Here is a 14,280-nt window from a genome sequence, read left to right as displayed (position 1 = left end):
AACTTGATAGAAAAAGACTGTGGTTGCTCAATGTAAAAGGCAAAATACTTTTCAGTATGTATATAGTCAGAGATACTTCTAAATTTCTGTTTCTTCAAAACATTTCTGAAGGCCAGCAATGTAAAGAAATGATGTCCAGCAACTTAGTTAAGGTTGAGAAATCAACAATACCCACAACAAAGATTTTAATTTACAAGTAATCTATTTGGCACCGGGTAAGTTTGATTGCCTAAGAGTTATATATTATACTATTATGTAATAGTACACTCACAGAAAAACTTCAGACATTTTAAATAATAGATAAATGATATTTAATATTTTGTTTTACCTCAAACAGAAGCTTTGAACTGATGTAAAATACTTGGGCAATATATTTTTTCCTAGTACAAAACTGAATAGAAAAATTAGAAAAGTAAAGTTCTATATATAACAGGTGCTGGAGCTTTGGAATTCCAGATGTAATAATCTGATGAAAGTACCTCACGAGCTAAAATTCAAAGAAATTGAGAAAGTAAGTTCTTAGATTGATTATATCTTAATGTACAAAATACATTTATTTTTTTAATTTAAAAAGCAATGCTTTCATAAGACATAAGACAAAGGAACAGAATATTCTAACATGCTCCATTAAAAACTCAAATTTTCAGACCAATACACAACAAACAGATATAAATCTCTGGAAGTTAAATGTCTTTTCTTCAATTTAAATTGCCAAAGATGTAATATGCTCACCTGTATTGATCTTTGCTTTGCCTGATGAAAAGACTTGGATGGAATGTTGGTCTGTGTAACATCCAGTAAGTGTGAAATCCAAGATTTTAAAATAAAGCTAAAGATAATCAACCAAAAAAAAAAAAAAAAAACCACTGAGAAAGAGATGCAGTGACTCTCATTTCTGATTCTGAAAATGAGATCTCTTGAAGATTCTTAGGAACTTCCATGCTCTGAGCACACAGATACCATTTTCCACTGACTGCAAAGCCAGATAGCTAAGATCTTGTTTTCCCCATTTTCTCTTAAATATCACAACTTACTTTGACATATGCAGTATTTCCAGTACAAACAGCATCTACTGGCTGATCCCGATTTGTTGGACCAAAAGCAACACTCCCAGTAAGAGAAATTTCCAGTGATTTGGGAAATTTTTGCCCTTTAGAGTAAAAAAAAAGAGAGGTTGAAATATTCCACAGGGACTATTTAATATTTATATGGCATTTCTTCTATAGGATAAACTAATTAGATAAACAAATATGTTGGTCCTTTATAAAACAGAGGTGGGGGAAAGTCAACAACCAAAGCAGTATGTGGAGAAGGATCATTTTACCATTCAGAATACATCTTATCACAATGTACTTCAGTGTAATTTTTGGTCAGATTCACTTTTGGTATTGGGAGTCTAACTCAGAAAAAGCAGGAAAGTGTGCAAAATATAGCAGAATAAAAAAGCCAAAACAATTCTGGCTTTCAAGGATGTTCATGGAAAAGGTAGACAGCTGCCAAAATAACAAAGAAAAAAAAAATCCAGGTGCCATTAAGGTTTTTGAAAAATTCTAAATAGTAAATTTTCAGAAATGGATAATAGAATTCCCACTTTTTGGTAGCTTTCAAAGCCTTCTAAGTTTGCACAATTGAAATTTTGGACAAAAATAAGTTTGCTAAACCTTATAAGGTTTTTTTTTTTTGTATTGATCCTATCTCCATGGGACAAAATATTTGGCCTGTCAACTGAAGATACGACAACACTGCCATGTATTCCGTGGTTATGAAGCCTCGCCAAAGTACACCTTTAGCTGCAAATAAAAGGTTGTTCATGCCTTTTAATCTCATCTGCTACTTTGGAAAAAAATTCTGGAAAGATGGTAAGGCTCTTTATAAAGCAACTTAATTTCCTTCCAGAGGGAGAAGACAAGTAAAGGCCTAAGTGGAAGAATCAATCTTTGGAATTCTCTGGTTTATCAGAGATCTGTAGGATATTTTTAGAAACATGGGAAGCTGCTGTATATTGTCAATACAGAGCTTCCAGCAGCCTTTGGGTAGGAATTTTCCCCACTTTATTTGGGATTGTCAGGAATTAAATGATAAAGCACAACACAAAATAAATTTCTTCGTCCATTAGTAAACAAAGCAGTCTGCAGGATGTTTCCAAACAAAACTGAGCCTTTCCTTGGATCAGATGAGGCCAAATATTTTTAACTTACCTATGAGCCAAATCAGCAAGCTTTTCTCTTTTGATACCTCAAGTTGGCCGTAGCTGAGTTTGTATTCCAAATGAGTAATAGGACCTCTAAGAATCGAGAGCAAAGCATTATTACTTGTTGCAGAAAGGGACTCTACATGACTTTATTATTTAACAAAGCAATTTTGAGTAATTTCTGAACAACAAAGAAAACACCACATCCCTTTTCTATGAATTATATCTGATCCGAATCAACAACTTATATCAGTTATTCCCACTCTTGGTGCCCTGCAGATTTATGGATTTCAACTTCCAGAATTCTCAGCAATGGACATGTTTTTGGGGGTAACTGTGGGATGTAAAAACCTTACATCCAGAATGTGTCAATTTTTCTGGAAGGCTGGTAAATAAATAAATTCCACATTAAAGTCATGGTTTTGGGATTTGAAATGATTGCAATAGAGAAAACTTACAATAAAGTACCTTGCAATTTTGTAATTCACTGAACTATTTCTAAAATTCAATCACACGATTCATTCATTTAGGTATTTCCTGAACGCCCATTTTGACCTTCTTTTTCAAAGCTTCATGTACTATTTCAGTATTCAAGTTAATTGTGTTGTATTATATCTGTACATGTAGCCTTGCTGAATGCTCCTAAATGGAACTGGCAATGCCGCTACTAAGCAAAGCGGTTGCTAAGTGGGAAATCACATGACCATGACTGTGTTTTTTGGTTGGAAACAAGGCTACTCCGTTTTACCCACTGGACTTTTATTTTACTCCTAATAATTCGCCTGCCCTTTGAAATGCTCAGATGCCTGCTTACTGTCCTGTATTGCACTGAAAGCCCAGAGCTGGGAGCCATGGGTGCACTACAGAAATAGATTATGGTGCCCCCTACAGAAACTAGAAAAAGTAGAAACAGTAAAAAAAATCACTCAACTGTAAGCTCTACAGAAATCAGAGCAAAGAGACTTGATTTTGCTAGGGTGGGGCTTGGGTATGTTCCTCTCATCTAAACCCCTTAGTTTCCAGATTCTGAGTCAGAACCTCAGTAACATCACTTGGACATCAAGCACTGAGAGATATAATTGGCTGTAATCAGCATATTGCTACCTCATCCCGTGTTGGTATCTGGTAATCTCAGGTAGATGTTAAAACAAAAGTGGGGAGGGAATGGAGTCCTGGGATATACCACAAAGAAAGGATCAAGAGCTAGAGCTCTCCCTGTATAAATGCCAACCAGAACTGCACTGAAGGAAAATCATCGAAACACTATGTTTCCTGCTCATAAGCCTGAGTCTGTACAGAAGTATACCATGACTGATAGAATTAAAGGCCGCTGAGAGATTAAGGAAGACACAGAATATATGTACTACCCACCTTTTGATTCCATCACTGGTCATCTACAAGCATAATCAATGTCATCTCGATACTGTGCTTAGTCAACTTGAAAGTCAATTGAAAGAGATCCCTATACTCTGTTTCCTCAAGAGGCTTGTGAAGCTGCTGGTTGACTGCTTTTCAACATTTCCCAAAAAGGAAAGTCATGGGACAATTCAGAAATTATCCACTACTATTTGATCAAGGAATGTCTTCTTGAGGAAGGGATGGACCACTATTCAGGCAAATTCATCCCTTCAACCAAGAATGAATTCACCACTATTCAGACCCAACTAATTAGCACTTAAGACTTATATACCACTTCATAGTGCTTTTACAGCGCTCTCTAAGCTTACAGAGTCAGCATATTCCCCAAGCAATCTGGGTCCTCATTTTACTGACCTAAGAAGGATGGAAGGCTGAAGCCAACCTTGAGGCGGTCAGAATCGAACTCCTGGCAGTTGGCAGAATTAGCTGCAAGATTGTATTCCACTGTGCCACCATGGCTCTCTAAAGAATGCTTTAACCAACCAAAGAAGGATCTACTGAATTTACATCCTCAGGCCTAAGGAGCCTGTCCGGTTTTTCAGAAGAAATATATTCCCACATAACCAGATGATTAATCAACAGTTGGAGTCCAGTTCAGAGTGAATCTAAATGAATTTGCCAGATGTCTTGGAAAAAAATTGTCACAATAGCCCTTCAGATGATTTTCTGAATCATTTCTCTCTCCCCATGGTCCTTTTTTTGTCTTCCAATGGTCCTATTTAAGGTTTAGAGCAGGTTACCTTTAACAGGGCCATGGAGTGGCAAAATGCAGAGGAAGGATGAGAGGAAAAATACTGGCATTTTGCCACTTATTGTCATGATGTCATCCTTAATAAAGGCCATTATCTGTGTTCAGTCATATGCGTCCTTCATCTTCCTCTAGCGGTGCTCTGTTGCTTCATCTCTCAGAGATCCACTGAAAACCAGAAGGCTTCACAGGGAGGAAAATACCACAAGGTCCCAGACTCCAGTCACCCTGTGACTCCAAGAGGAAACTAAGGCCTGAGTAGATAAATAGTCAGAAACCTCCCCAAGCATCCTCTAAAAACCCAATAGGCTATACCAGGTTTCTGGCAGACCAATAAAATGGTTCCTACCTTCTTGAAGTAGTACACTCAACTATGCTGGCCAAATTATTTTTCTATAAATGGAGGTTTTTCAAATATTCTCCAAACAACAAAATAAGTATTTGTTTTGTTGATTTGAGGGAGGGAAGGATTATTCTTACCTATTAAAAAAGGGAATATAAGCTTTGCAGTATTCAAAAGTATTTTTCATACTTTCATGAAGTTTCAAGTGAATTGTGAACTTCCACTGTGATTCTTCTTCTTTCAATTGATAAAATCCCAAAATAGGTGGAACAGGTACCTGGTTGGGGATGTAGAGATAAATAGCTGAATTTGTTATATTTCTAAATTAAAATCATTTAATGTATTCTATAAATTGTTGGTTTCCATTTTTAGTATGTTGTAAAGCTACCCTTAGGCTTCTTTTGGAAGTATGTGATAAGGGTGCACATTCTAAAATAAAATAAAATAAATTAAAATAGGATGACAGCTTCCAGATGTCAGATATAAACTCTGTGATTGCTAAACAGTAAGATAATTAGGCAGAGAGTGCTTAATTCTAATGGAAAATAGGAATTAACAACTCATTTGCAAGCTAGATTCTCTAAACCACTGATCAGCAGGGTGCTAGAAATATTTCTAGGATGAAGGCCAAAAGCTCTCCTAACACCATACAAAGCATGTAATGAGCTGGAGGGCCATTGCTAACTTGAAAATTCCTTTCAGAATCACATAGTTGAGAAGGGATCATCTGTCATGTTGAGAAGCCAAGCTATTGCCAAGGAAGATACTGGGGCTGCCTTGTCTTTTAGAGATGAAAATTAGGTAAAAATCAACTCACATGTTAGAACATTACTCATTAAAAGTTCTTTTTTTCATAATAAATTTATATGGGCACTGTTACTTCAATATGCTTAATGAGTGTACCTAAATTGTTTTTTCTAGTTTGATATTAGAAGCCGTTGATAAACATTTGTTGTTGTTATTCCTGATTGGTCTATTATAAATCTTGAAAACTTACCTGGGAGGTGTAAAAGCAGAGATTAAACAGATCTGAAGGCGGTATCAGAGGGAATTTGTAAGGTCCACTGAAAGCTGAGTCATCCATTGCATCAACACTACTGGAGGTCAGAATAGCAGAATCAAGGGATGTTACACAGGGGTGGACCAAAATATCTTGGAGAGGAGAACCATTGGCAGGGAGGTTCAAACCAACAGTCACATTGGGAGCAGTGCCTTCTATATCACACTTCAAACACAAAAACATAGGAGAATAGGAATTTACTGGTGAACAGCCTAATTTACAATACAATAGCAGAGTTGGAAAGGACCTTAGAGATCTTCTAGTCCAACCCCCTGCCTAGGCAGGAAACCCTATACCTTTTCAGACAGATGGCTATCCAACATCTTCTTAAAGACTTGTAGTGTTGGGGCATTCACAACTTCTGGAGGCAAGCTGTTCCACTGATTAATTGTTCTAACTGTCAGGAAATTTCTCCTCAGTTCTAAGTTGCTTCTCTCCTTGATTAGTTTCCACCCATTGCTTCTTGTTCTACCCTCAGGTGCCTTGGAGAATAGTTTGACTCCCTCTTCTTTATGGCAGCCCCTGAGATATTGGAACACTGCTATCGTGTCTCCCCTAGTCCTTCTTTCTCTTAAACTAAACATACCCAGTTCCTGCAACCTTTCTTCATATATTTTAGTCTCCAGTCCCCTAATCATCTTTGTTTCTCTTCTCTGCACTCTTTCCAGAGTCTCCACATCTTTTCTAAATCATGGCGACCAGAACTGAATTTAATACACTTCCTACAATAAATCATGTACTATCTTGTGGAAAGAGAAAAACTCAACTTTTTTCTTGCTTAGAGTAAGGAGTGGACAAATATCTTTTCTGTAGCTAAATGAATCTTTTTAGTTTTCAAATCAGAACTGAATTTTGAAATTATTTTCTTACAAAATATAAGCACAGCAAAGAACTGATGTTTAAAGTAAATTCATTACAACCCTCAATTTTATAAATGTTGCCTTATACAAAGTATGGTGATTTACCACAATAATGTACTCTGATTAGCAACAGCCTTCAAAACATCAAGCAAGAGTTCTGTTTTTGCCAACATCTATAGATTCTTTTAATAGAAATTGGTGGTAAATGATTTATAGAATCCAACATGCATATTATGGCATAGGATTATTGTTCTTTATTATAACATTTTACCTTTTTGTAAAAGCATATATGTAAATAGATAACATCTAAATATGTCTTCCAACCTGGACTTCATCATTTACACTGTAAATTACTCCATTTCTTATCTAGAAATTAAAGGTTCAAATCTCTATTGAGTTGTCAAATACACTCAAATTGCAATCTAATTTTTTAAGTATGACACAATGAAAAAAATAGAACTTATTTTGCAGTATGCAGATTGGATTACATTGTCAGTGCTTCTACTCCAATCAAACACTATATCAATGTATTTTTTAAATTAACCATAATTGGACTTCCAAATGTACACAGGCAAATCAGATTTAGAGAAGTTTACCCTTTTTGCTTTTTCTCTCTTCCAACTCTTCCATGTCTATTTATAGGAGTATATAATATGTCAGAAATGTGTTACTGATACTCAATTTGACCAATTTCATAAGGCTATTTTGAGTGAGTGAGTGTGTGTGTGTGTACTGCATTTGAAACATTGTATACTGAAATATATACATTTGGTAAATAAATAAAAATCAATGTAAAATTGTTAAAATTTTTAGAGCTTGTGCTGTTACCAGCAAGATCATAATTGTAAGGTGAGATTTTCATTCTGTTTTAATTTACCAGAATGAACCGAGACTACCCTCCTCCTCCTCATCCCCCAGTATCTTTCCTTTGGCATGCTGAAGCATTAAAAATATTAAGTTCAGCTTCTCTACACACCAAGATGAGCTGAACTGTTGCTTTTCCAGATGCATCCATGTGTCAAATAGGTTATAGAGATTTGCAATAGGAATCCTCTCACCTTGCATGTTATAGTTCCATAAACTTGCCACATGTCTGCCACATCCCTTTGGTCATACTGGACAGATTTGACTTTTTCAATGATACAGATATTAACTTGAGGCTTTCCCTTGTATGTGTTGGTTCTCCAAGCTGGTGGTTTCTGAGTGTGACTATTTACAGCAATGTGACTGTTTTCCAATGAACCATTTAAATTTGCATCTAGTGGAGTGCCCAGAGGACAGGCCTGCATAACCAAACTTGGAAGTTGGGCAACTTTGGCACTCCTCTCTGCTTCACTCTTCTGATTAGAATTCATAAAAGCCAGGAGACCTGACAAGAAGTCAAAAGCCTGAGAGATTCCACTGATACTGAAGAGAGGTGGCCGTGGCATAAGGGACTGTTCAACTAAAGGGAGGCCAACATAAATCAATCCACTCTTCCGGAAAGCTACCACAGGCCAGAGCTCCTTCCTTTCAACCTGCAGTGTATAGACTGAGGTCTTGTTGATTCTGGAACAGCCATCTCTACACTCCACAAAGTGTTGACCTTCATCTATCAGCCTCAATTCCAAAAGTAATGCTTTAAGGAAAGGACCATCTTCTGGTATTGGCACATAACTTGGCCCATTGAAAAACTGTGCTCGCTTTTCAACTGTGGGGTAACGTCTGCAATATGGAAATAGAAGTACGGCAGAAATATTAGCATTCTCTACTGTCATCTTGCTTGCACAAATCTGGTATCAGGTACAAAAGATCACATCAATCTGTTATTATTCCACATATATAAAACTTGAAATATATCAGGATGATGCTGGAGCTAATTTGCTAAAATCCTGTCCAAATCATAAACGGGCTCTAGCATATTTCAGGTTAAAAAATAAGCATTTTATGCAGTGACACAATAAACTTTTTTGCATCTTTTATGTTCTTATATTCATGTATTCAGCTCTCATTTCACTTGAACAAGCACTCATACCTCAAATGTATCTCCATTAGTGATTGCAGAGATGCCTTATCTTAACTGAGGAACTCAGAGACTTGAGTCTTCATAGTTCTGTTACCAACAAGATATGCTAATCGTAAAGACACAATGCTTGCATTATTTGCCAGCCTAACTATCTGAGAAACAATGTTTTGTATCTCTCTGTTCAGAATGGTTGACTATCATTGGCTGCACTGGTATCTCTCCTTAATGATTAGCCCTATAGTTAATTATTTCATTATTCAGTGTGAAGGAAATATCAAACACTTGTAATATCACCAGGAGAGCAGAAAAATGTATTTTTTAATAAATGGATTTAACTACCATGTTATACAATAATTATTTCTAAAAGACTTCTTTGTCAGAATCAAGAATCCCCCCCCCCCAATTAATCTAATTCAAAAATGTCAAGTTGACAGTGTAACTTTAGTATAGTAGGAATGAACAACAGGGAATAATTGGTAATATGTTGAGTTGGTATTTGAACTTGGCATGGTGGAAGATGTCTATTTGTTATTTCTAATTCCCAGTTTGACTGAAGGATGCCTGAAGTGTTCCTGAGTCTACACTGCAGAGTACAATTACTGCTATACCTAAACAATCACCATCACAGTTTGCGTAGATTTTTGGGGAACAGTATATAGTCTTTGTTTTTCATTTCAACTCTTGCAGCATTCACATGAAATAACTAAGGCTTATGGGTGGCAGAGTATATTCTTGTTTAGATATAAACAAGTTTTTCCATTCTGCAATGGTATGAATGTTTCCTTTTTATTTAAACTTTTTTTTCAAAGCTTATATTTCTGATTCTCCTTACTGCTATCTAGTGGCTACCAGTTATTTGCAGCTTGGATATGAAACTTATTCTGGCCTTCTCTCCAGTCTTTGTTATAGGAGAGGACAGCAATTATTGGGTTAAGGCTGAACAACTCATTTGTTATGGAAATCCATAGTCTCCACTCATCTCTAGTACAAGCTGCAAGTAGGCCTGCAATATCATAATATTTCTACAGAGATAATGACTCATACAGAAAGGATTTAAGATTTTATGCTTATGTAACCAGAATTAACCATAAATTTAATTCTGGTTACAATTCACAATCCTCCACTCCACTTCTCCAATAAAGTTTAAGAGCCATTGCTCTTCATAAATAACAATGGGCTAGACAGACCAAAGATCTAAGGTTTCCTCTGTTCCCAATGTTAATTTCTACGCTTTCAAAAAAATCATAGGCGCTGTAGATTAATAATGTACAGACAGTTCTGTGAGAGATTCCAGTCTTTTGGAATTACAGCTATCAGTGAGCCTTGGAAAGAATGAAAAAAGCTCTAAAACAAGCTTAAACCTATATATCAGAAATGGCATTTCCTCCAATGTCCTAGCTCAGGAGTGTCAAACTGGCGACCCACAGGCTGGATGCGTCATGCACAGGCCACACCCACCTCAGCTCCACAAAGGGAAAAAACATTGCGATATGTCATGTGACGACATGAAGCTGTGAGTTTGACATCCGTGTCCCAACGTATTTGATAAAAATGTCAGCATATAATTGCCTGGGGTGGTTCTATAACAGAGAATACTGCATTCTATTGAGGCATCTTCAGAGTTTTTATTTTATATTGGAAACTCAAAGTAAATTTGGATTACACAAGGTTATGAAGGAAAGAAGTTGTAAAATGGCTGTTGGTCCACTTTAACCTACACTTGTATATTCTGAGAGCATCTCTCTGTGTGGTAGCAGCCAGTTCATTCTCATTACTTGCTTGATGCCAAAGCTAGGGATATCAAAAACTGAGACTGTCTGCATGCAAACATATGCTGTGCTAAATTATAGATTCTCTCCCAAAGACTGCAGGATACTCACTATCCCTTAGCTCAATTCACATGAGTTTTGCTTTAAAGTATAGACAGGAAATGATAGAAAAATCAACATAAGGTGCCAATATTTGCAGTAAAAGAAATGTATGTTATACAGACTTGGACCAGACAAATATACCATATTACCTGGAAAACAACACAGTGCTTTGTGCCTCTTGCTCATGACTGATGAGCCATAGTCCTCTCAGAGCCATCACTGATAATTAGCAGACTGGAAGATCACTTTGTCCATGATACCTTTACTGCCAAGAAACTTCCAGTTCTGGGCATTGTTTGATGTGGCTCATAAATTTTTCTTTCTTTTTCAACTTGCTTCTGAATGGGAGGATTGGATTCTTTCATTCTCCACCAAACTCCCTTTCCACAAACACACCATCAGGGCACTTATTAGACCCACTTCTCTTGTTAATTACACTCAGCACAAAAATCTAGGGGAGAGAGATTAGGGAATCTTAAATGTATTGAACAACAGGCTTTCAAAAGGAAACAAGGCCCCCTCCGCCAGCCCATTCTATGCATGGCGTTACACCCCCAACAAACACGCCAGTTTTGTAGGTCAGCAGTTCCTTCTACAGGGCTTCCCAATTTGGAAAGCCCAGTTCTAGAAAGATGATCCCCACCCAACCTGGCCCTTATAGCAGGGCAGAGCCTCCAAATTAGGAAGAAGCCCAGCTTCCCTTCCATGTACAGTAGTGTATTATTCCACTGAGAGGAAAAGGCCTCTCCAAGCGGGAAAGGCAGATTCTCTTGCAGCACACAAAGCCTCTTCCCTAGTCAGTGTCTCCCCTCCTTCTTATAGGAGAAAGTCTCCTAAGCCAAGGAGCTGCACTGTGTCCCTAAATTTTTAAGGCATTCCTGACAAATTAGAGTCCTTGCTCCGAAAACGCCTTTCCCTTATAACAGGAAATCGCTTCCTTTAAACCCCCTGAGACAACAGGCCTCAACGGCGCCGAGCAGAGCCCCCTTTTACAGAGTGCGCGGCCTCCTCCCGCTGTAACTCGGTCCCCCCTCAACCAGGAGCGCTTCCGCCACCCGTCCCTCCTCTGGGTGACGGTTTGAGGAGGCCTTCGGTCCCAGCGCCGATCTCTTCGCCGGGTCTCTCCCTCTCCCTCTCCCTCCCCCTCAATGAGCGGAGAGTAGTCGCACCGAAGGGCCGAGGAGACGACAGCGGTGGTGGCAGCGACAGCAGCAGCTGACTGAGGCGCCTGGGCGGAGCCACCTTGCAGGCCTCACCGCGGCTGCGAGCCGAGCAGCACCGGTGGCCGCTTGGGGGGCCTATGGTTGGTTTCCGAAGGAGGAGGAGTTGGAAGTTGCCGCCGCCGCGGGAGCGGCGAACGCGGCAGCTGGAGCAACCTCGCTGCGGGGAGAGACAATGGAGGAGGCCTGGGCTGGGCGCCGGGTGGCCGGCCTGAGGGGACGGCTTCGCGAGAGAGACAGCGACGGCAGCACCCTGGCCGCGGTCACACCCGAGCTCTTTGAGGTAAATATTGGCTGGCGGTGAGGCGCCCGCCCTCCTTTTCTTTTCCTGATGCGGGATCAGGAGAGATGGCCGAGGCCGCCCCAGAGATAAGCCGGCGGCCCTCGCCCGGGGGGCAGATGGCGGGTGTGAGGGATTGCCTCCGGAGGAGGGCGGCGGCCGGTAAGTCGCGTGTGGGAGAAAAGTTGACACGGGAGAGCTAAATCCTGTACTGGCGTGAGTGTGTGTATATGGACCTCCCCGCCTTCAATAGTGAGGGTGCCTCTGGCTCACACCTCCCCGCCTATGCAACGGCTCTTTCTGTGGGCTGCTGGCGCTGCCCAGGCATGGAAGCCTCGGGGGTGGGCGTGGGGGGAGTTGGTGGGCCGAGGGGTTCAGGAGGGGAAAGGAAAAGGGGGAGAGATGTGCTTTTGTTGGAAAAGGAGGGGAAAGTGCCTTTGGCAAGGGTAAGAATGGACCATCTCGGGGTTTGGAAGGCTGCAGGGCGAGAGAGAGAGAGAGAGAGAGAGAGAGAGAGAGAGAGAGAATGATGTTGTGTGAATTGAAGGTGATGAAAGAGAATCGGTGGAAAAGAAGAGGCAGGACGAGACCTAAGAGAACCACCCGGTCCAGGCTGGAGGGACGGAGCCACGGAGGTCGCCGAAGTCAGGCTGGAAAAACCCCGAGCGGCTGCGGCGTGGAAAAACAGGCGGTCGATTTCCACCAACCCACAAATTTATCCCGGACGGCGAATCGGCGAAGGCCGCAGAGCTCATTCCAGCAGCCACCGGAGATCAATGGATGCTTGACTGGAGACCGGAAGAGAAGGCGGAAGCCCAGGCAGGCCGCCATCAGATTCCCGAGGATGGTTGACCGAAGAGGCAGAGCTGAGATGACCGGCACAATGGGCAAAAAGAGAGGGCGACGTCGACGGGAGCCACTCGGAGCCGAAGAGGCCCGGAGGAAAGGAAGAAGCAAGCGTAGCGGAAGGAGAAAATGAGGGATGAAGAACGTGGAAAGTTGGAACTGGAGGAGTCTTTGGAGTTTAGTTCCCTTGAAGAAGGGGGTATCCGAGGGCGTGCATTGCTTGAGATTGTGCCAGCGGGTGGGAGACGAGAGAATCAGAGCCAGATGTTTAAGAAGTGTTGGCTGTGCAAGATCGGTGGGAGAAAAGGAGGAGGGAAACCCCCCCCCTAGAAAACAGGTTTTTTTTGGGGGGGGGGCACAAGAAAAGTGAAGATTGAGGAGGGCAGTGTGGGAGGAAAAAGAAATGTATTGAGTAGGAAGAGGTGAAGGTAGACCTCCCCCAGACCATGAGAGGTGAAGGAGAGAAGTAGTCACCTGCAGAAAGAGGAAGGGAAAGGGTGTAGGAGGAAGGGAAAAAAGGTGGAGAGGATAGAGATTGAAGGGGGTGGAGGTAGTAGAAGACCTCTGAGGGAGAGAGAGGACAGGATGATAGGCAGTCACTAACCATTGCCAAGGTGAAAGTGGAGCAAATGAGAAAAATGTGGGCAGTCACTTAAACTGCTGCCCAGAAAAGGAGCAAATGGCAGGGTAGGAAAGTAATGAGAAGGGTGGAATTGTGGAAGAGTAGGAGGTAATAGGAGCTACTGGAGGTTCTTAATGCTTAAAACTTCCCCAGTGTGATTGGAGTGGAGATGTCTGAAGAAGACCATCAGGACAGTGGTAATCAGAGAGAGGTAATTGCAGGCAATGGGGCAAACTGTTTCAAGGGTGAGGGATTGGGAAATTTGAGACCACTCCCTTCTTCCAGTCTCCTGATCACACTTAAGAATTAGATAGCTGGATTGCTGGGGACCTAGTCCTAGTTCATGCTATTAAACGTTGGTGTGCCTTTAATAAGACAATTGTGACATGATTGAGAATATACGACATGTATTACTTGACCCTAGGTGAGTGAGGATGAAGTATCCTTGCCTGAGACTTCTTGGGTTTCAGTAGAATCCTCACTCCTTTATAGGTGTAACAAAAGGTACCTGGAGATGTAAACATTCTGTGCAGGAGTTCTCCTCCCCTAAATTATTTTAGATATTTTGATACTTTGGGTATTTTTGTTCACTGTATTATATGTTGATTGTAAACCACTTAGAGTCAGATTATTGTAGCATAAAATCATTTGGAATAAATAAATTGTTTCTCACCTTGTCATACAACTGTTCAAGGCAAGATTATTTTGTAAACAATGATTTGCAATAAAATTCAGAATGGGAATGAATTTGAAAAAAGATTTTAAAGTTGTACAGTAGAATGGGAGATGGATGAAAGGATAGTTTAACAGTAATC

At 40.4% G+C, this 14,280-nt stretch overlaps 2 protein-coding genes across 5 annotated transcripts in view; one reads left to right on the top strand and one right to left on the bottom strand.

The window, feature by feature from the left end:
* Window positions 1-248: 248 nt before the first annotated feature.
* AP5M1 (adaptor related protein complex 5 subunit mu 1) lies at window positions 249-13,732 on the bottom strand. Of its 3 annotated transcripts, none has more exons than XM_032236289.1 (9): window positions 12,588-13,732; window positions 10,647-10,948; window positions 7,680-8,325; window positions 5,699-5,926; window positions 4,839-4,978; window positions 2,199-2,284; window positions 1,035-1,150; window positions 733-829; window positions 249-487 (listed from the first exon to the last, which is right to left on the bottom strand). In XM_032236289.1, exons 2-9 carry the CDS (start codon window positions 10,712-10,714, stop codon window positions 405-407), a joined length of 1,464 nt encoding a protein of 487 aa, XP_032092180.1. In that variant the 5' UTR covers window positions 10,715-10,948; window positions 12,588-13,732; the 3' UTR covers window positions 249-404. The 3 variants fall into 3 exon arrangements, with proteins under 3 accessions (XP_032092180.1, XP_032092164.1, XP_032092172.1); XM_032236273.1 differs by lacking the exon at window positions 12,588-13,732 and adding an exon at window positions 11,667-11,754; XM_032236281.1 differs by lacking the exon at window positions 12,588-13,732 and adding an exon at window positions 11,491-11,654.
* EXOC5 (exocyst complex component 5) overlaps window positions 11,873-14,280 on the top strand; it is a 32,816-nt gene continuing 30,408 nt past the window's right edge. The window contains exon 1 of one of the 2 annotated variants that reach the window (XM_032236254.1): window positions 11,873-12,000. In XM_032236254.1, the coding sequence (XP_032092145.1) occupies window positions 11,893-12,000 (108 nt within the window). In that variant the 5' untranslated portion in view covers window positions 11,873-11,892. Of the gene's footprint in view, window positions 12,001-12,030; window positions 12,160-14,280 lie in introns of those variants that run through there. The other variant, XM_032236262.1, reaches the window with a different exon arrangement.

Source organism: Thamnophis elegans, chromosome 1 (assembly GCF_009769535.1).
Source record: "Thamnophis elegans isolate rThaEle1 chromosome 1, rThaEle1.pri, whole genome shotgun sequence".
NCBI lineage: Eukaryota > Metazoa > Chordata > Lepidosauria > Squamata > Colubridae > Thamnophis > Thamnophis elegans.
The sequence above is the reverse complement of the archived record's forward strand: the minus strand, read 5'-3'. Positions and strand labels throughout refer to the sequence as shown.

Coding starts and splice junctions, on each gene's coding strand:
- AP5M1 (XM_032236289.1), bottom strand. CDS start 10,714: ATGGCTCTGAGAGGACTATGGCTCATCAGTCATGAGCAAGAGGCACAA. Junction 8,326..10,646: donor AGCACTGTGTTGTTTTCCAG/GTAATATGGTAT, acceptor TCCATATTGCAG/ACGTTACCCCACAGTTGAAA. Junction 1,151..2,198: donor CTTGCTGATTTGGCTCATAG/GTAAGTTAAAAA, acceptor TTTACTCTAAAG/GGCAAAAATTTCCCAAATCA.